The 21194-nt window shown below is 48.2% G+C and overlaps 1 protein-coding gene across 5 annotated transcripts in view; it reads right to left on the reverse strand.

The window, feature by feature from the left end:
- Positions 1-21194, reverse strand: part of ARHGAP10 (Rho GTPase activating protein 10) — a 362697-nt gene that overhangs the window by 9729 nt on the left and 331774 nt on the right. For all 5 annotated transcript variants that reach the window (XM_051819397.2, XM_070047462.1, XM_070047463.1 and 2 more), the window contains 3 exons: positions 17337-17496; positions 1500-1652; positions 37-128 (listed from right to left, as the gene is read on the reverse strand). In XM_051819397.2, coding sequence (XP_051675357.2) covers positions 37-128; positions 1500-1652; positions 17337-17496 — 405 coding nt within the window. The remainder of the gene's footprint in view (positions 1-36; positions 129-1499; positions 1653-17336; positions 17497-21194) is intronic.

The following is a 21194-nucleotide window of genomic DNA, read 5'->3' on the forward strand; positions in this document are numbered from 1 at the left end:
GAGCCTACCCATGGGGCTCCCACCCCCAGCACTTACCGTCCTCAAAGATGGCTCCGATGTCAAAAGACAGTTCCGAGCTGTGCTCTGCCTCGCACGGGTACACCGCTCGCGCCTTCCGACTGATAATGCTGGGGAGGGAACACCAGAGGCACAAACAGGGATGTGAGAAACAACCAAGAGAGGCGGCCCTCCTGCACCCCACCTGCCACTTCCCCGAGCTCATTTCTAAGTCACCGGTGGGGCAGCTACTCCCCCAGAAGAAATTAACTGGGAAGTGAACACCAGGCAGAGCCTCAGCACTTGATCTGCAAGTAAATGACAAGTTTCGAGTCGAACCCTTTCCTCAGGGAAACCTCCAGGAGCTGCCACTGAACCACTTCACTTAATCCTCCTCCCTGCCTGGTAAGATGCCCTGCCCCCTCAATTGGCACTGTCACAGCCACACGCCGCCACGCTCTAAGCGCTTCGGTCACCCGGGAGGAGACGCACCAGCATATAGAGACAGAGGTGCTGACCCCAGTCCATCTACAATAACCACCTCCTCCCCATACCCCTCCGGAAGGGGCTTGCGCCTCCTTTAGTTACAGCCCCTTGCCCCCAGCCTGAGAAAGACACATGAGGCTCGGCTTCATACCATCTGTAAAATCGTTATCAGGGGCTGTGGCATAGTGGGTAAAGCCACTGCCTGCAGTGCCAGCATCCCACATGGGCGCTGGTTAGATTCCTAGCTGCTCCACTTCCAATCCAGCTCCCTGCTACGGCCTGGGAACGCAGTGTGCACGGAAGACCTGGAGGAAGCTCTGGGCTGCCTCTGGCTTCAGTCTGGCCCAGCCCTGGCCATTGCGGCCATTTGGAGAGTGAACCAGCAGATGGAAGACCTCTCTCTGTATATTTCTCCCCCAGCTTCTGTAATTCTGCCTTTCAAATCTTTTTGAAACAATTTTTTTTTTTTAATCATCGGTGTGGGAAGCGCACACAGGGGAATCAGGGAAGCCATGCTTCTAGACAGTTCTAGAACCCAGCAGAGGGAAGTGCCTCGCATCACCAGAGGCGGGGAAGCCACTGAGACGAGAGCGATCTCAGCCGGGCCACGGGCGGAGGGACTTGCTGAGGACCGGCCCCTCTGTGCTCTAGGGAACCGACCATTAAACTGTGCTATACATCCACGTGCCCGGCACCCAGTGTGCCTTCCTTTAACACAAAGAAGGTAAGGGATGGGCTTTATATTCTTGTACAAGAATGGCTTCCAAATTAAGCAGTTTCATTAATGCACCACCAGCACCAAAAAGACTCCACAGTTCCCAGCGGCTCCTAGGCAAGGCACCTTCCCCCACGGGGGTGGGGCGGTGGGTAGCTGAGCAGGTCCCTTCCAGGCAAGGCATCGTTCCCTACTGGGTGGGAGCTGAGCAGGTCTCCTCCAGCAGGGAACACAGGAATCTGCTTACCCAGCGCCACTGCTGTGCAGCCATCGTACTCCATCCATGTCATTTGCCACATACCTTTCAGGAGGCTTGTCCACTGCAGTGGTCACGTGGGAGAAGGCAAAGGGTGATGACAGGGATGAAGGAGGAGTAGCAGCTGGGTTGGAGCTTGGAGTGGTCGGAGACTGTGGGTTAAGCCACTGGACCATGGATGACCGGGTCTGGCTTGGGCTGAGGGTGCAAGTTGGAAGGACAGGATTAATAGCATGAAGGTAGCTCAATATCCACTGTACATCCCAATCCTACAGGGCCAGGGTGTTAACTTCTTTCTCTCTCCTACCCGGCGGGCCCTGAATCTTCTCAGTACCTTCCCAGGACTACAGCCCCAACTACAGATCCCAGCAATCTCAAAACTAGTCACAAACCCAAACTGCAGATGTGTTAGTGGACCTCTTAAATGGGCGAGCAAGTGGGGATCAGCTGTTGTCTTGCGGCTGCAGACATTTCTCTTGCATCGGGGTGAGGTCAGATCTTTAATCCCGCTCTGTAGACCCCACAAAGCCAGGTGGAGGGCCCACAGCTGAGCACCCCTGTCTAAAACTCAAATCGGGCCGGCGCCGCGGCTCACTAGGCTAATCCTCCGCCTAGCGGCGCTGGCACACCGGGTTCTAGTCCCGGTCAGGGCGCCGGATTCTGTCCTGGTTGCCCCTCTTCCAGGCCAGCTCTCTGCTGTGGCCCGGGAGTGCAGTGGAGGATGGCCCAGGTGCTTGAGCCCTGCACCCCATGGGAGACCAGGAAAAGCACCTGGCTCCTGGCTCCTGCCATCGGATCAGCGCGGAGCGCCGGCCACAGCGTGCCGGCCGCGGCGGCCATTGGAGAGTGAACCAACGGCAAAAGGAAGACCTTTCTCTCTGTCTCTCTCTCACTGTCCACTCTGCCTGTCAAAAAAAAAAAAAAAAAAAAAAAAAAAAAAAAAAAAAAACACTCAAATCGGATCTCATAAGTCAGCTGACTCAGTAGATATTTAGTCCTCTCCTATGGTCAGAAAACCAGGGGAGTCATTTAAACGACATTATTCTTTGGAGAACTTATTTACAACCCCCCTACCTGGCCATTCATTTGGGAGTCACAGAACCTATCTGATCTGAAGCCAAGAACCCTACCAATCTCAAAGTGATCTGTATCACTAGCCACCCAAGTCACTTTAGCAGAAAATGAGCCTGTAATGGTGCCTAATTAATCAGGAAGCGGAGGGGGGAGAAAGGATGAGCACAACTCCGACAGGGAATTTAAGGCCACAGTTAGCCAAACAAGTGCCATTTCATCTCCGGGCACTGATCCAAGGGCCTCGGACGGTGGTGGCTGCAGACGGCGAGATGCTTCGACACACCTCCTCCCCTCCTGCCAATCAACAACAGTCACAGTGCAATCACGGCCGTCCATCTGCGCAGAGGGAGGACAGCCATGGCAGGAAGACAAAGCACTAATGTAGCTGTATTTATGAGGCCCTATAAAAATAAAGACCACACATTTTATAGCTGCTATCTGCTTAACCTTCACTTCTTAAAAAAAAAAAAAAAAAAAACCTCAGTATTCTTGCTTTTGTTTGCAAAGGGAAAATACTCTTAGTTTTTAGAAAGCAAAAGATCTACAGGGAGAACAGGTGCGAAAGACACGCGGGGTCTGTGCCGCAACCTTTCTCCATTTTATCCCCAAACGAGGGATCAGGTTCTCAACATCAGCCCTTTTGTTCGTTCATTTTCTATGGTCTTTTTGCTGTTACTCAACATCTGCGTGTCTATGTCATCCAGCGTTGGAACCAGTTCCCCATGACCACCTTTCAACCACCTCACTGAGACTGCCATGTGCCTATGTGTAGACAGAAGTGCACAAATAAATGCAATGCAATCATAAAACAAGCCCTTTCTCCCACCAGCAGAGATCAGGGGATGCCAGGGTTCACATGCACATCCTCAAAGCAAACTGTCCATACTTTATTGAAGGGAAATTAAATGTAAATATGAGATTTATGATATAACTGCTACTTTCCAGAACTAGGGTAATTTTGGAGAGTGTAATAATCAATTCCTTTTAACAGATAATTTTTAAAAATTAATATCTATATTTTCTCTAAAAACCATAGAGAAAAATATTAGGCTAATAAGAAACTTTCTGGGGCTGTCACTGTGGCACAGCACAATAAGCTGCCGCTTACAAGGCCTGCATCCCATATCCAAGCACCAGTGCGAGTCTCTCCAGCTTCCTGCTAACGCACCTGGGAAGGCAAGAAAAGACAGTCCAAGAACTTGGGTCTCCCACCCACTCTGGCATCCAAATCAACAGATATTTAAAGGAAGAGAGAGAGAGAGAGAGATTTTCTGGTAGTCTCCCTTCTTTGACTGTCAGCACTCTGCAGAAACACTGGACTCTTTGGCAGGGCAGCCCATAGCAAAGAGAGAAGATTTTCCTGAACCTGGGCTCCCAGAGAGAGCTGAGTCCCAAGGCATGCATGCACATGACAAATTAACCATCTTCTCCAAGCACCAAGAATGGGCCTACCACCCATCTGGTAGGAGACAACCCCCATGAGCCTCTCATGTTCCTGCCCATCTGGCAAGCAAGAGACCTGGGTGGCCTATGCTCTGGACCAGCTCTTCAAGGTCATTTGTAGGGCAAACAGCCCTGCAAGACAGAGACTGGGTGTGCTTCTCTAGAGCAAAGAAAAGGCCTTGCCCATTGGAAAACGTGGGCCATCTAAGCTTCCTCTCCTACCACACCCCACAGACAGGTGTCAGCTGGCCCAGGTTCCATGACTTAGGAAACTCGTGCAAGAAAGCAGTGATCCTTTGGCTACTGTCATCATGCTGACTGGCAGAGCTTCCGGCTCTGATGGGAATCCCATGCCTTCTGCCAGCATTCAAGAAGCCGTGGCCAGCTCATTTGGTAGCAAAGAAAACTTTCAGACCCTTCTCAGTTCCTGACAGTCTCATCCTTGGGATAACTGAGAAAACAGTCACTCTGATTTTTTTTTTTTTTTTTTTTTGGTCCCTGTGGTTCAGAGGGCTGAGAAAGTCATTGGGTCAAAGGTCACAACTGATCGTTGATGTCAGAGCAAAAAGTGCACCGCATGCTAGAATGTAATGAGACACAGGGGAGCTGCCTCCTATGGTGCTGGCATCCCATATGGGCACCGGTTTGAGTCCCAGCTGCTCCACCTCTGATCCAGCTCCCTGATAATGTGCCTGAAAGAGCAGTGGAAGATGGCCCAAATCCATGGGCCCTTGCACCTACATGGGAGATCCAGCAAAAGCTCCTGGCTCCTGGCTTCAGCCTGGCCCAGCTGTGACCATTGCAGTCATTTAGAGAGTGAACCACCAGATGGAACATCTCTCTTTTTCTGACTTTCAAATAAATAAATAAACCATTAAAAAAAAGACATATTAAAACATTCCAAGTGTCTTGCCCTGCCACTTCCCAAATTTAAACTTTGTAAAAACCTATTTAATTTCTCTTTCCTGCTGCTCCTTTAATGATGGATTTTTGATTAGTAAGGTTGGCAGGAGCATAAACCACCAATTCTACTGACCAATTACAAAAGAATTACAAAAAGAACCCAAGTGCCACAAATTTCTTGAAAGCCAAGTTGTGGTTTACAAAAATGAGGGAAGAAATTAGCTCCCCGCCCCCCCAAGAGCTCAGAAACCACATTTACCAAACCAGAAATAAAGAGAACTAGCAATATCGGTTCACTATCATCTCAGCTGAAAGAATTTTCTCTGAAAGCAAGACTTTGAGTGCAGAAACACCAGCATCTAAACCTTCCGTTTTTTGGGGGGAGGGGGGACCTGTTTCCATCGCAAAGAAAGGGGACACCCAGAAACAAGGGTGTCTGCCTGAAAACACAGGGAGACTTCGAACTGCTGACACAGTGCTGAAAACACACGCACCGAACATCCACTTGCCTACAGTTCTAAGGCTGAGTGAAGCTTCCCCCATTAGGGTGGGGCGGAGGAGGATCTGGGGAAACCGACCGGCTCTGCTACACAAACAGCACTCTTGCTTTGGACAAACAGGCTTGCATTTCAGGGGAAGAGCCCAGAGGTCTTGCAGTGGGGGAAAAGAGGGGGAAAAAAAAACCTCCAAAACATGAAATTTGAATTGGAGGCTATGTATGCGTTTTGTGTATGCGTCAGAGTTGGTTTTTATACAACGCAACAAACCAGCAGTCCATTCAACGAACCAGCTTCTGATTCAAACTGTGACCCAGTCTTGCCCAGCACCAGACTTCACGCTCCATGCATATTAAAAACTTTCTGGCGGCTGAAGAGCCCAGTGGATCCAGAAAGGCGGCAGGAGGGTTAGGGTCCTCACTGTTCAAAGCCGACACCAGCGGCACTGGTCCCAGGGAACATCGGCACCTAACACGCCTTTCCTGTATGGCACTGAGGGGTAGCGGTGTGGGCAATGCTGCTGGTGCAAACGCCAGATTCCAGGCTCCTGGAGCACAGGGTGTCACTGAAAACTGGAGCAGTATGGCAGGGAGAGAACACAGACCAAAAGGAATGTCTGCTTCTCTGAAGGGACAGACTCCTCCAACTAGCAAGCTATCTGACCATGACTCTAAGGTACCAGGATCAAATCGGAAGGATGTGATCGCGCAGGAAGACCCTAAAGCCTCGTTTGCAAGGGCCCAGAGTGGAAGTGAAATGATCTTTCACGCCAGTCTGGGAAACATGCAGCATGTTCTAGAACAGCCGTCCTGGGCAACGGGCCTCGGAAATGCTGTAGATCTGTATATTACGGCAAGTGTCTGTTCAAATATAGGCCATGGCTGTTCCCTAAGTGCCAGCAAAGGAGGATGCCACAGCAGGCACACGGGCTGCTTCCCAGAGAGCTTGTCGAGGGAGAACTGCAAGAGAGACAATCAAACGCGTGTGACAAGAAAACAACCTCAGCTCACAGGCCCTGGGTGAGGAGGCCTTCGACGTCCATTAGGAAGCCTGGAATGGACTCATTCACACCCGAAGTACTAGCACCCACTTACTCTCCTAGGTAGCCAGTCAAGTAAGTGGGGAATGGCCAACCAGTAGTCACCATGTGGCATGGTGAGTACCAACAGGCCCTCACAGGGAACACGCAGGGAGCACCTAACCACCACCAGGGCATCCTTGGAAGGCTCTCTGGAGGAGGTGGTATCCACACTGAGCAGATGCTGCTGTTGTCAGTATCATCATCCCCTCCCCACACCCACAGTCCAGCCCCGTGCTACATAAGGCTCTCAAACACCAATTCCCCTTCAACCCTGTCTTGGCTAGGTAGCACAAAGCTCATACCCTCAAGCGCTTCTAAGTGGCTGGGTTGGGACAGAATATGAGAAGGGCACAGAGGCACCCAGGGAGCAGGGAACAGTTCCTGGAGGATTTTCATAACAATTCCAGGTACAGGAAACTCACCACTTTACAGAGACCAGGGCTCCGAAGCCAGCACTGCCATTTGCAAGCTACTTGTCCATCTGCAGTTTCTGAACCTCCCCAGGGGAGCTCCTTTCTCAGTACATAATGGGAGGCATCCCACTCACTCTGTAGAGGCCACGGTGAGTGACTGCAGGTGCCTGCCAGGGCTGGTACACCGCCAGCACTATTGGCCTGCCCTTGACTACCATCTGTAACTGAAACACGGCCCGGTAACTTCAATTCTCTAGGCTCAGCTTCCTCAGCTCAAGTAGACAAAGTAATTATTAAAAGGCCAAGTCACTGCAGTATTTAAATGACATAACAGGTGCCAAGCACCTAGCAGTAACTACAGCACAGCAAACACTCAGCAAATAAAGTCCTCATTACAATTCTGATGTCTGAGCCAGATTTTGCCTCTGGTTTCCATAGTTACATCATCACTCATCATTTTTCTTTTGGAAATGATGGCAACTAAACTACACCAAAGAAGAAAAATTACAAAGGTATTAAGTGGACCTCACTAGTTAAAAAATAAAGTGCAAAGTGGTGTCCTGGATTGGATCCTGGCACAGAAAGAGACCATTAGTGGAAAAACTGGGGAGAGCCACCTGAAGCCTGTAGCTTGGTTAAGAGCTCTGTGTAATGCTAATTCTATTAAACAAAGGTACCACGTTAACACAAGATGTCAACCCGAAGGCAAGAGGGAACTCTTTGCACCTTTTCTATAAAACTGAAGTAATTCCAAAATAAAGATTTTATGTTAGGCAATGAGTTATTAAAAAAGGGACAATCTCAAGTAGACTTTTTAATCATTGAAACACTAAAGGCCTTTTGAAATCAGGATCACATACTTGAAGGCATCCAAAATCCATAAGGAAAATTTGGGGTTGATCCAGTAACAAGCAAAGATGCATGAAAGCAACACTCAGAAATCACCTGTACAACCAATGTAACGACAGACAGTGGTTAAGCACACTTCTCGAAACTGGGTTCTAAAAAACAGGGATCTCACTCAGATCCTGATGTTATCTTCACAATTTTGCTTGTACCCAAATAAGCTTATCTTTCTAAAAGATATATTTATTTATCTGAAAGGCAGCATATCAGAGAGGGAGAGACAGGCAGAGACAGAGACTGAGAGAAAGATTCTTCCATCCACTAGTTCACTCCCCAGCTGGCCACACTGGCTGGGGCTGGAGCAGGCAGAAGCCAGGAACTAGGAACTCCATCTGGGTCTCCCACATGGGTGGCAGAGTTCTAAGGACTTGGGCCATGTTCTGCTGCCTTCCCGGGCACATTAGCAGGGATCAATCTGGATAGGACTGAAGCAGCAGGGACTCGATCCAGTGCTCCAACACAGGAAGCAGGTGTCACAAGCGGCAACTTGACCCACTGCACCACAACGCCAGCCCCATGAAGCTTATCTTGTATTTCATTCTTGCAGGAATTTTCTGAAGTTCCTCTCACAGATGAGATAGATCAAAGTCAGTAAACTCTGTGTCTTTACCAGATGCTAGATGCTTTTGGCTGTGCAGGCCATTTGGTCTCTCCAGTAAGCCCGCAACTCCACCATCACTGTAGGCCAAAAGTGGCCACAGACAAATCCACTGAGTGTGACTGTGTTCCCAATAGAACTTTACTTACAAAGACAGGTGGGAGTGGTCCATAGTTTGTTCACTCCTGGATTAAATGAACTGGATAAAAATCCATTTGGTGGGAGTAGGGGAGACAGAAACATTGGGAACTGTGAAATACCAGGGCTTGAGAAACCCATGCGCCTACCTTCCCCCTCTGCCCTGGGTTTGTGGTCAAAGGCTTCCTTATGTGTCTGGAGCTGATCTGCCCATGCCCAGTGCTTTTCAAAAGCAAAAGCTCTTTCCAAAAAATTTTTTAAATATTTATTTACTTGAAAGGCAGACAAAAAGAGAAAGAGATCTTCCACCAGCTAGTTCACTCCCTGACATGACTAACAGCCAGGGGTGGGCCAGGCCAAAACTAGGAACTAGAACTCCAACCTGGCAGGGGTCCAATCACTTGGGCCGTCTTCTGCCTACTTTCCAGGCACATTAGCAGGGAGCCAGACTGGAAGTGGAGCAGCCTGGACTCCAACCAGCACTCTCATCTGGGATGCCAGCATCACAGTAACTCACGTGCTACAACATCATCCCAGCAGCTCTCTCCGTTTGTTCACAATCACCAATCATGCATGAGTGAGCTGCTCAACCCAGCCAGCCAAGATGTGAAAGCAATAACCTATTCATCTTGTAGAGAAAAAAAAAAATCTTTTGCAGGAGGTATATGGTCAGGGAGGAAGAAGAGGAAGGGCACTGAAGAAAACCCTGGAACTTGCTGAAGGAGGGCACAGCCAGGTCGCACACCCAGTCCTCCACCGGTGGGCACTGAGGCACCCCGTGGACATCCTCTGCTAACAGGAAGGGACCCCACGGGCCAGTCAGCAGACATCTTAAAAGAGTTCACTCCCAGGACAAGCACACTCTTGGTTCTTCTCTAAAGAACCCCTGGAGACTTAAACTTCTGACCAGTCTTCCACTGGTGACATTCTTCCTTCCGGGTGACCACTGTGGAATCTGGCAAGAAGGCTGAACTTGAGCTTGCCTGCTGAAAAGATAAGGAACTTAGGCTTCCCTGCAGCAAGCCACGGTGATCTGGAGGCCAGTGGGCTGCAGTCCCGTAGGCTCAGCTGAGGGTCTCAGCCAAGCAGTGGACCAATTTCTTGCGTAGAAACAGCTGCTGCCCAATGTTGAGGGCTGGATAGGCACAACAGAACCAAGCAAGCCCAGAAAGGCACAAAATTACTCTAAGAAAATCCCTCTGGTTACTCATCGAGGTGATTGATGGGCTGCTGGTCATGATAGGTGAGCTACCCACACTGCTCAGAATAATTGACAGAGTTGGCTAGGGCCCTGGGGGTGCCCGTGCCTTGATCATGTGTTACCCAGGCTTCTGTTCTCAGAGAGGCTAGGAGAGGAGCCTCTTGGAATAACCCCAGAACCACCAACAACACAAAAACAGGTCAATGTCTAGAGCTCCTCCAATACCAGGAAGGTCATGTCCCTGAGCTATTCAGTGAGAAGATTACGTAACCGATGAACCAGGAAGTTGGAGTCAAGTTGAACGAAGATCAAATGAGGTTCTGCAAGGAAAGGAAATTCCCAGCAGGTGACGACCCAGAGCTCTCAGGAGGGCAGGGTTTTCCGATATTGGTTTCTTGGGGGGCAGATGTGACGAATCCCCTCTTATAGATTTTCTTGCTATTGAGCTTTGGTTTGCTTAAATAACTTCTACAAGGTCGCTAAGGTTTTAAGAAGCAGAGTGAGGATGCAAAGCCAGGCCTGTGTGTCTCTAAAACCAGTGCTTTTGCAGCCCAAGCTGTCTCCCAGCTTAAGCAAGACAGCTTAAAGGCTGCTGCCTCAATTTGACAGTGAGATGCAACCAATGATTCACAAACAGCAAATAATGAATTACAACGATGGCATCAATAAAAAAATCTTGACCCCAACAACAACAAAAAATACATACACAAGAAGACTTAATTATGTTTAAAGTCATGAGCAGCAGAAAAGCATTCAGGCAGGGGTCTTTATTTTTAGAAGGTTAATTTTTCGTTACGGGGCTTTACAGTTATACGGACAATCAACATTCCCCTACAGGAAAACAAAAGCCAGCCCATGAGGACCACACTGTGACTTCCAGGTATGCCCCATGTGTCACAGAAAACTGCTAAAACTGTTTTAAATGACTGTTTTTCAGAGCTTTAGACAGATTAGTCATGGCTTATTGTGGTATACTAAGCCCCATAAATCACAGTTAAGGGGTACTTTGGTACCTTGCAGCAAAACTCATCCACTCGCTGAAAAACAGTCACGGGACTCAGAGGGCAGTAATTTGAAATGCCAAGTAGCTATCCATGGGGAATTACTATTTGTCCAATTTAAAGGAAGTGAGTTATTTCCTGGACAGGAATAAAAATGGTACACATAAAGTATAAGGGGTCTTCATAAAGTTCATGGGAAATCTATACTATGAAAAAGCTATGGGGGCTGGCACTGTGGCATAGTGGGCTAAGCTTCCACCTGCAGTGCCAGCATCCCATATGGGCACCGGTTCAAGTCCTGGCTGTTCCTCTTCTGATCCCACTCTCTGCTATGGCCTGGGAAGGCAGTGGAAGATGGCACAAGTGCTTGGGCCCCTGCACCACCATGAGAGACCTGGAAGAAGCTCCTAGCACCAGGCTTTGGATCGTCTTCAGTTCTAGCTATTGTGGCCATTTGAGGAGTGAACCAGCAGAGAGAAGACCCTTCTGTCTCTCCCTCTGTCTGCAACTCTACCACTCAGATAAATAAAAAAAAATTTTTTTAAAGCTATGGAAGGACTTTAAAAAGCTGTTTTGCACCAAAATAAATTTATCTTTTAATTCCATCTTCCATGAACTTTCTGAGTGAATCTCATATATAACTGACATGCCTAAGGCTGTGTATGGGAGAAGTGTACAATCTCCTGATTTGAAACAAGAAACACAGAGGCACGTGCTTAGGGTAGCAGTTAAGGGACCCACATCCTACACCAGAGTGCTTGGGGTTGATTCCAGGCTGCAGCACCCAATTCCAGCTCTCTGCCAATTACAGACCCTGGGAGATGGTAGTGATGGCTCAAGTATTTGGTTGGGTTCCTGCCACCCATGCGGAACACCCAGATTGAGTTTCCTGGCTCCTGGCTCTGGCTCAGGATCTAACATCTATCGCTGTAAACATCTGGGGAATGAACCAGTAGGTCTGAGCTCTGTCTCCCTCAGTCTCTTTGCCTCTAAAAAAAAAGTTGTTTTTAAAATAACCAACATCAGGCTGGCGCCGCGGCTCACTAGGCTAATCCTCCACCTTGCGGCGCCGGCACACCGGGTTCTAGTCCCGGTCGGGGCGCAGGATTCTGTCCCGGTTGCCCCTCTTCCAGGCCAGCTCTGCTGTAGCCAGGGAGTGCAGTGGAGGATGGCCCAAGTGCTTGGGCCCTGCACCCCATGGGAGACCAGGAGAAGTACCTGGCTCCTGCCATCGGATCAGCGCGGTGCACCGGCCGCAGCGCGCAGGCCGTGGCGGCCATTGGAGGGTGAACCAACGGCAAAAGAAAGACCTTTCTCTCTGTCTCTCACTGTCCACTCTGCCTGTCAAATAAATAAATAAATAAATAAAATAACCAACATAAAGTCCCGGTAGGCAGGAAACTCTGTGGCTCCTAGTGGCTTGGGGAAGATGCTTTAGGAATATCCTAATATTCAGGAGGAAGCACCTGGCTCCTGGCTTCAGATCAGCACAGCGCACTGGCAGTAGTGGCCATTTTTGGGGTGAACCAACAGAAAAGGAAGACCTTTCTCTCTGTCTCTAACTCTGCCTGTCAAAAAAAAAAAAAAAAAAGAGTCAATATTCAGGATAAACAAAGCCAAACCTCTCAGAGGCTCAGAGAGACAGGATACAGTAGTCCTGCTGGCCTACCAGGGTTCAGAGTGACATGCCCCTCAGGTTACCAAAACGCAGAGCAAGAATAAGGAGCAGCTACTCTAGGACACTGCCATCTTGAACATGGGCTTGTGCAGCAGAAAAGGCAGTGTGGCTCCCCATCTGAAATGTGAAGCAGAAGCGGAGACCAATGCCTGGTATTCCTTAAAAGAGATTCTCTTTGGGGGCAGGGCACCTAAAAGAATTGCCTGTCAAAGACCTGGTTCCATCAATTACAACTGAAGAAAAGTTGTTTAAAGAAAACTGTTTTGTTGGAGGGAGAATGACTTTGGAACATTTGAAACTCCTTGACCTATGATGTAATGTCCTCCAAGGAGACTGCGCTAGCAATTCTTCACTGGCAATGAAATCACCCACCTCCTTACTGAGTGTGCAGGTAAGTAATGGCTCCAGATTGACTGACTGCAAGAAGCAATACCCACAAGTCATAAACATCAGCAGAGACCCAATTCTGCCGCATTGCTTCCCACCTGTCAGAGGCCACAGCTGACTTTACCCACTGCCTGTATCAGAGCCACAGCTACTGTGGGTTTCCTCTGCAAATCGCTGGGTGGCTGAGGTTATGCCATTTCTGTACACAAGAGCTAGAGGGGCCCTAGGAGACTCCCATGCGTTCGGACTTCATTCCTCAGGACCCAAGATAAGCCCAGCTTAAGTTTTGGAAACAGAGTCATGGTGGTTGAAGACCAGGCAGCACCAGCCTGGGAGATGGCAGTGATGGCTCAAGTATTTGGTTGGGTTCCTGCCACCCATGCGGAACACCCAGATTGAGTTTCCTGGCTCCTAGCTCTGGCCCAGGGCCTAACATCTATCATTGTAAACACCTAGGGAGTGAACCAGTAGATAGGAACCTCCTTTGTAGAACACTGAGTTGTAATAACCCCACAGCAACTTTGTTAAAAGAGATCTTGGGTGGGTGTTTGGTCTCCTGGTTAAGATGCCACTCGGGATGTCCATATCCTATATCAGAATGCCAGGGTTCAAGTCCCAGTTCTGCTCTTCATTCTCTCCCACCAATGTACAACTAGGAGGCAGCAGGTGATGGTTACAGTAACTGAGTCCCTGACACCCACGTAGGAGACTCAAGACTGAGTTCTGGGCTCCTGGCTTCAGCCTAGCTGAGCCTCAGCAGATGAGATCTCTCTCTCTCTTCCTCTCTGCCTTTTCAATAAATAATGTTTAGGTGGGGGTGATCTCAATCAACATTGACCAGAACCTTCCATATTCAATGCTGTACAGCTGGCGGGCAGAGCTGACCGGGGAGAAGAGGGTGCATACACACAGTGAAAGCTAAACTTACAAATGTTAGGAAAACAGAAAAGTGCTGTAAAGTGAAAATGGTGAGATGAATTCCATGGAACTCCTGGAGAAAGCTTTTAATCATCATTTGTGAGGAAGAAGGAAGACAGATTGGAAATCGAATCTAGCAGCCTGAGACGTTCCATGATATGCAGAAAGAAATGGGATTTCCGTAAGGATTTTTATGAATACATAATTAAAATAGGAAATTAAATTTTATTATTCACCATGAAAACACCATACCAAAAAGTTCGGAGTATAAGATCCAATTCCTACTGTTAAAACTTCTATGATAGGCTGGCGCTGTGGCGCAGTGGGTTAACGCCTGGCCTGAAGTGCTGGCATCCCATATGGGCACCGGTTTGAGACCCGGCTGCTCCACTTCCAATCCAGCTCTCTGCTGTGGCCTGGGAAAGCAGTAGAAGATGGCCAAAATCCTTGGGCCCCTATACCCATGTGGGATACATGGAAGAAGCTCCTGACTCCTGGCTTCAGATCGGCACAGCTCCAGCCGTTGCAGCCAACTGGGGAATGAATCATCGGATTAAAGACCTCTCCCTCCCTTCTCTCCCTCCCTCCCTCTCTGTCTCTGCCTCTCCTCTCTCTGTGTAACTCTGACTTTCAAATAAATAAATAAATCTTTTAAAAAAATCCAATTCCTATCATTAAAACTTCTATGATCAGCCAGTGCTGTGGTTAATGCCCTGGCCTACAGTGCTGGCATCCCATATGGATGCCAGTTCGAGACCTGGCTGCTCCACTTCCAATCCAAATCTCTGCTATGGCCTGGGAAAGCAGTGGAAGATGGCCCAAGTCCTTGGGTCCCTGCACCCACATGGGAGACCAGGAAGAAGCTCCTGGCTTTGGATCGGCACAGCTCCAGCTGTTGCGGCCAATTAGGGAGTAAACCAGCAGATAGAAGACCTCTCTCCCTCTTTCTCTCTCTCTCTCTCTGCCTCTCCTCTCTCTGTGTAACTCTGACTTGCAAATAAATAAATCTTTTTTAAAAACTTCTGTGATCTTGTGTGGGGTAAGGGAAAGATGAGGTATTCTCACAGATGCACATGTACCACAGAAAGATCCAGTAACAGCAGAAGACAAACGAATACTTGAAGGCAACATTTTCTGAATGCCAAAGAATGAGTAGCAGCAGAGAAAGGTATTATTTTAAAGACTCCCTGAAGATGAGAGGGATACCATGGAAGATTTCCTGGAGGTGAAGGTTAAATTAGACCCTGAAAATGGGTCAGGACCGTCTTGAGCAAAAAAGTAGCAGAGCTATTTGCAGGCAGAGGGAATCAGAGTATGCACACACAGTAGGGCTCCCGGAAGGACAGCAAACACACCACCCCAGAACAGTGTTTAGGCAGCAAAATCACTCTCCTAATCTGAGTGTGCAGGTAAGTAATAGCTGTTGATGATCAACACGTACCCAGAACTACGCGGGGAGAGGAAGGATCTTTTTGCAACAGGGATCTAGCCAATCACCTGGGAAGCTCTGAGAAGTGCCAGCGTCCAGCACCTGGGGAGCTCTGAGAAGTGCCAACGTCCAGGCTCCTTTTTGGGTCTACCTAATCCTAAACTCAGGTAAGTCCCCATATGGGGGTTTAGAAAAGACCTAGAGATGATTCTCACACACACACACACATACACAAGAATCAGAGACGTATTTCATCCATTGCATGGGTTAAGATGTCACGTTCTGGAAGTAGGAGAAAGTTCACATTACAACAAAAATCTTTCCAGGCTTGTTTCAACTACTTTCTACACCTTCCCTCCCTTTTTGGCCTTTCAAGGTTAGAGTGCTTTTCTTGACATTTTTAAATGTGTATGAATAGGAAGCTGGAGAATTCACTCCTCATTTGATTTATGACCGAAAATATCAAGCACTTCTTGTTTCAGGCCTGGACGTGTTGTGAATTGAACACCGGCTATAGCCTGGCTCATAATGTCACTTTCCATGAGCGCCACTATGGAAGAAAAATGACTGACTCAATTGTTCTCTGTGGACTGGGGCATTATCCCAGGCAGTGCCTCCTTTGTAACACCCCAAGTACAGTTTTGATGGCCCCACAGCAACATTGGTTCAAAGAGACCTTGGGGGGCAGGTGTTTGGTCCAGCAGTTATGATGATGGCTAAAATGCCTGTGTCCCATTTCACAGCACATGGGTTCAATATCCACATTCAGCTACTGACTCCAGCTTAATCTTGACCCACTATATACAGACCCTCTGGCTGCACAGCCTAAGCCCTGGTCCAACCTCTGGCCCTCAGGGGGACTTGGGAAAGGAAGCCACCTGCTAGCCAACGCAGACCCTGGGAGGCAGCAGTGATGGCTCAAGTGACTGGGTCCCTGCCACCCACATGGCGTATCTGAGTTATATGTAATTTAAATCCATAACCAGAATCTTCAGTGTATTAAATAAACATGAAAGATCTTCAAAATATTCATGGAAAATGAATATTACAGAGGAAAAATGATTGTTTTAATTATGTTTTTTTCCATGAACTTTCTGAAGTACCCATGTATGATAATCTCAGAGGAAAAAAATCTCATCTGGAGAATGTGTTTCCATACATGGAGTTTCACTCTGATTTTTGATTAGCTTTTTAAAGTCTTCAGGTCACCCCAAAATTTTTGCATGCCAATTTTCTCCCAGCCTCTCTTAATACTTAATAAGTTCATAATGATTTCATGTGAATCCAGCCGTAACTATAAAAAGCCAAGTAATGTGAGGAACACTTTCCAATCCATTTAAAGTCCCAAGAATGCCCAGCTTGGGTCAGATGACATCATTATCTATAATTTATTTTCAGCAACTCCAATTAAAAAAAAAATTTTATTACCCTCTGGGTAAATTATAAATGTATTTCTGGATGTAATTTGATTGACTAATCAAGTAATGCCTTGTAATTAACAGTGAAGTTGTTTTTCTCTCTCCTCTGAGCATTTGTTTGAAATTCAATACCCTTCTGAGGCCCTACCACCCCTTCCACATTTACTCTGCAGTCTCACTCAGCACAGCAAGACAAATCCTTAGGTAGTCGCAGCCAGTACAAAGCGCTGGGAGTGTATCAGAATTAGCTGTCCTAATATACCTGAGTTGACCTGCACATGCCTGGCATGAAGCCAAACTGAGAAGATAAAATGGGTCCATCACCCATCAAGCATGTACTATGCAGGAAGCTCCAGGGTAAAACAGAGCAGCATGCTAGCTAGCATAACACTGCCCAAGATTCACACAACCCAAATACCACTCTGCAGACAGTTCCTAGAGGCTGACCATCACATCCAGTGTAGGTGTTCTCAAACCTCCAAAAGCTTACAGAACCAGGGAGAAAACACCCGCAGTGAGACAGTAACACACTTCCTCTGCACAGCCCACCACGGTTGCAGACTGGACTCAGCATGGAGCTGAGGTAGCATCCACTCACCCCTTCCACACTGGGCACACAGGGACGCCATTCAAGAGAGGCTCTGTCTATGAATCCTTGTCCCTAGGGCACCTCCGCTGGTTGGAGAGCAAGGGTCCCCACATCTAAGGGTTCCAGTGCCTGCTGCCCATGTCCACTTCAAAATGACCACAGGCGAGAGCCTCCTTCTCTCGCACCAGACAGAAGCAGGGTTACTTACGTAGGGGGTGCCCAGTCCGCACAGCTCCCTCCATCTGCCAGGAGGTGGTTTTTGTCTGGTGTAGGAGGCCCAGGCACAGCTGCCAAGGTGGGAGACGGGGAGGAAAGCGAGTCCACAGTGCCGGCAGGGGCCTCGTCCTTAGAAGGGTTGGGACTGTCACCTATGGGGGAAAGCAGCGAATGTCAAACAAGTACTCAGAGAAGAAAAAACAAAAACTCCACTTATCATTACGTGGAGCTATGATTAGTCAATCCTTTTATACTCAAAATTACATTTACAATTCAGCCTGAGAGTATTTGGGTGTCCTGTCTTTAAAAGTTTGATTAAAAAAAAAAAAAAAAACTACAACAACAAAAACCAAAGATGCTTAAAATAAACCAGAGATATCAATGATGTTTTCCCCACAAAGAAATATAATGATCAAAATCAGATCAAATGGAAGGCAAAGTCTTAATGGTAGCAACAATGACCTTCTAATTTATGAGGGGCCCAAGTATGAACCGATGACAGCATCAGGAACAGCTCAGAGCAGGAACCAACCTCTTAATTTCCAGTCCCTGCTGTTGTTTTTTTTTTTAATTTTTTTAAGATTTTATTTATTTGTGTGTAGAGTTAAAGACAGTGAGAGGGAGGGATAGAGAGAAAGGTTTACTCCCCAAATGGCCACAATGCCTGGAGCTGCGCTGATCCAAAGCCAGGAGCCAGGAGCTTCTTCCTGATCTCCCACATGGGTGCAGGGGTCCAAGCACTTGGGCCATCCTCCACTGCCTTCCCAGGCCATAGCAGAGAGCTGGATTGGAAGAGGGGCAGCCAGGGCTAGAACCGGCACCCACATGGGATGCCGGCGCTGCAGGCGGAGAATTAACCTACTGCACCATGGAGCTGGTCCCCTCTGCTGGTTCTTTAAGCCCTCCTCACTCACCACAGAATGCACAACCGGTTAAAGAAACATGAAATGAATCCTGTCTTCTAAGCTGGCATCCTGGAATTACAATTTCTTTCTCTTTCTTTCAAAGGTTTATTTCATTTGAGTCAGAGAGAGAGAGAGAAAAAAAGAGAGAGAGAGAGAGATATCTTCCATCTGCTGGTTCATTCTCCAAACAGCTGCAACAGCCAGGGCTGACGTAAGTGGAAACCAGGAGCATGGAACTCCATCAGGGTCTCCCACATCTGTGGCAGGTTCCCAAACTCTTGGGCCATGTTCTGCTGCTTTCTCAGGTGTATTAGCAGGGAGCTGCAATGGAAGTAGAACAGCCAGGACTCAAACCAGCACCCATATGGAACACCGGTGTCACAAATGGCAGATTAACCCACTGTGCCACAGTGCCAGCTCCTGGAATCACAATTTCTAACAATACAAGTTAGCAAAACCCTAACCAAAGAAAACCTTCATGTTCCATGTGAACATTAGGGAGGAAGTTATATGAGAGGCCCTACAGTGACCGTAGACAATGAATTCAAACCAGAACGAAAAGGCATTTCCTAAACAAGTTGCATGATTTGTGCAAAGAGGACAATGATATGTTTAGTATTTGTACACATTATAGGCTCATGCAGAAAACAAGGAAGGGTGCAGAGAGAGCTCACAAGAGCAACTGTTTCCCCAACCCGTCCTCTTGCTTTCATGGCACTCCCAGTCACCATAAAATGCACCTGAACTGCACCCATCAGCGCTTGGTCTTTAGCCAAACCCATGGTGCCCATTAAATATTAACTCCTCCAACGTGCCTTGCAGGGGCAGGCCTTGACTTTATAGGTGATGGGTCACAACAGGTGGTCAAAAACCTGCCACAGATGCAAAGGGTAACACAACAGAGAGGTCCACAACCCCAGCCACCAACAGCTTTTGGCTGACTGAACCTTCCTGTGCCCTCGGCTAGAAACAGAAAACATGTGAACACACCAGGAACAGCAAAGAACTTTCTCTCAGAAGACCATCTCAGATGGGTTTCAGTTCTCCTAAAAATGAAGAACAAGACAAAGTCCAGGCTCGGACTGAGCAGGATCCCGGGGTGCTAACCTCGAAAAGTCACTGTAAAAATAGCTCTTCTTTATTCTAGACTCAGTCACAATCGGAAATGGAGATCTACAGAAGCTAGAATCTAGGAAGCAGGAGTTGGAGATGGAGGTGATGGCTCAGAGAAGGAACTACTTATGGGTGCATCCAGGAGGAAACACCGGGATGGCTCTGTGTAGAAGCTTCTGGTGCAGAAGGGGTATCTGAGTTCTTCATTTCAAGTGCACTGCAGGGCAGTGAGGGGGACCTGGTGGAGCAAGAGAGAAACCCCACCCCCTACAGGCAGGTCTTCTCCCTGGGCTGAGCCTCCCTGTGAGCCTCGTGCCGTCCAGGTCCACAGATGCACGGCCTGGGATACTGGACGGCTGCTCCTGAAGTGAAGTCACTTTTTCCACAGCCCTTCGCCACAAAAGCCTGTAGCTAATTGGAGAAACTCAGCCCCAATACAAGGGCCAATTTCCAGGCAAATGAACCAAAACCCACTCTTAGACCATGGCTATGATTTCCTTTTGATTTATTTTCATTCTGGGATACAGTCCACATTGGAACAAAGGCTGCTTCTTCCCTTGCGCCTGGAAAGCTCAACTCCATCCATTTCTTTTCTGCAAAAGAACCCGCGAGTGGGCATGGAGATGCTGGGGCTCTGCCTTTCCCAGGCCCCTTGCAGGGTCCCTCAGTCCTCCCGAACAAGACTCCCTTCAAAGGCAAGGGGTCCCCCATGGGATCCCAGCAAGGAGCCTGAGAGAGCAGACCCTGCGTAGCGACCTGCAGGACAGCTGCCAACCCAGGGCTTGGCCTAGAAGCAGCAAGACGCTGTCTACGTTGAAGCAGAGCAGGATCACCCCGGCACTGAGTCAGATGCCAGCCCGTCCTGGCTGTAAGAGCCTAGATCCCAGGTCTCAGTTTCTCAGGGTGGTCCTCCCTGACTGCAAGGCAGGGTATGCATGACAGGGCAAAAGCAGTGACTTAAAAGTCTGGGCCCAGCCTACTCCCTGACTCATTCCAACCAGGAGAAGCCCGTCAATGAGAAGCACTGGAGACCAAGGGTCTAAAGTTACCTTTCAAAGCTGCCTACAATGTTGTCACAACCAGGTACAGCTCATTTTCGCCACCACTAATCCTCCTCCCAAGCAGACTGACACGGCACTAACTGTCATTCAACATATTAAATCACATTCTATTAAGAGAATTCACTCTTCTTGCCTGCCAAACTGTGGCAATCTGAACCCTCAAGCGAAAAGAACACCGGCAGAAGGGAATATGTTTACACAGAGTGACCCAACGAAAAGGTGTCTCCTGACTTCTCAGCTGCGCAAGGTTCTTTTCTCCTTCTCGGTTCAGGAATGAGCACGTCTACCTGGTAGGATCACTGAATTCAAGTAACAGCAATGACCATAGCCATGGTGTGCATATGCATTAAGTATTTATAGCCATTTCTGAAACTTCAGCTCACCCAAAGTCAAATTACCACGTTTGAACTGGCATAAACACAATAAAACATTTCAAAATTGTCCTAGGTTCAATGATGTTGGGAATAAAGATTGTGAATCCTATGAAACTCATTTGCAATTGAGAATTAAAGTCAGACACTCATTTCCCTGTCCTTTCTTTTGTGTGGGCTCACCACTTCCCTCAGGTGTTAGCCTTTACCGGGCATCTACCAACAGATAAAAGGCTGTTGTGGTAGGTGAACATCATGGCGATGCACTTCCAATGCAGAGAGGTTCCAAGATGGGAAACCTATCAGAAATGAACTGCCATGGGGTTGGTGTTGTAGTGCAGTGGGTTAAGCTTCCGCCTGTGATGCTGGCATCCCATACGGACACCGTTTCTGCGTCCAG

This window comes from Oryctolagus cuniculus, chromosome 8 (assembly GCF_964237555.1).
Source record: "Oryctolagus cuniculus chromosome 8, mOryCun1.1, whole genome shotgun sequence".
NCBI classification, from domain to species: domain Eukaryota; kingdom Metazoa; phylum Chordata; class Mammalia; order Lagomorpha; family Leporidae; genus Oryctolagus; species Oryctolagus cuniculus.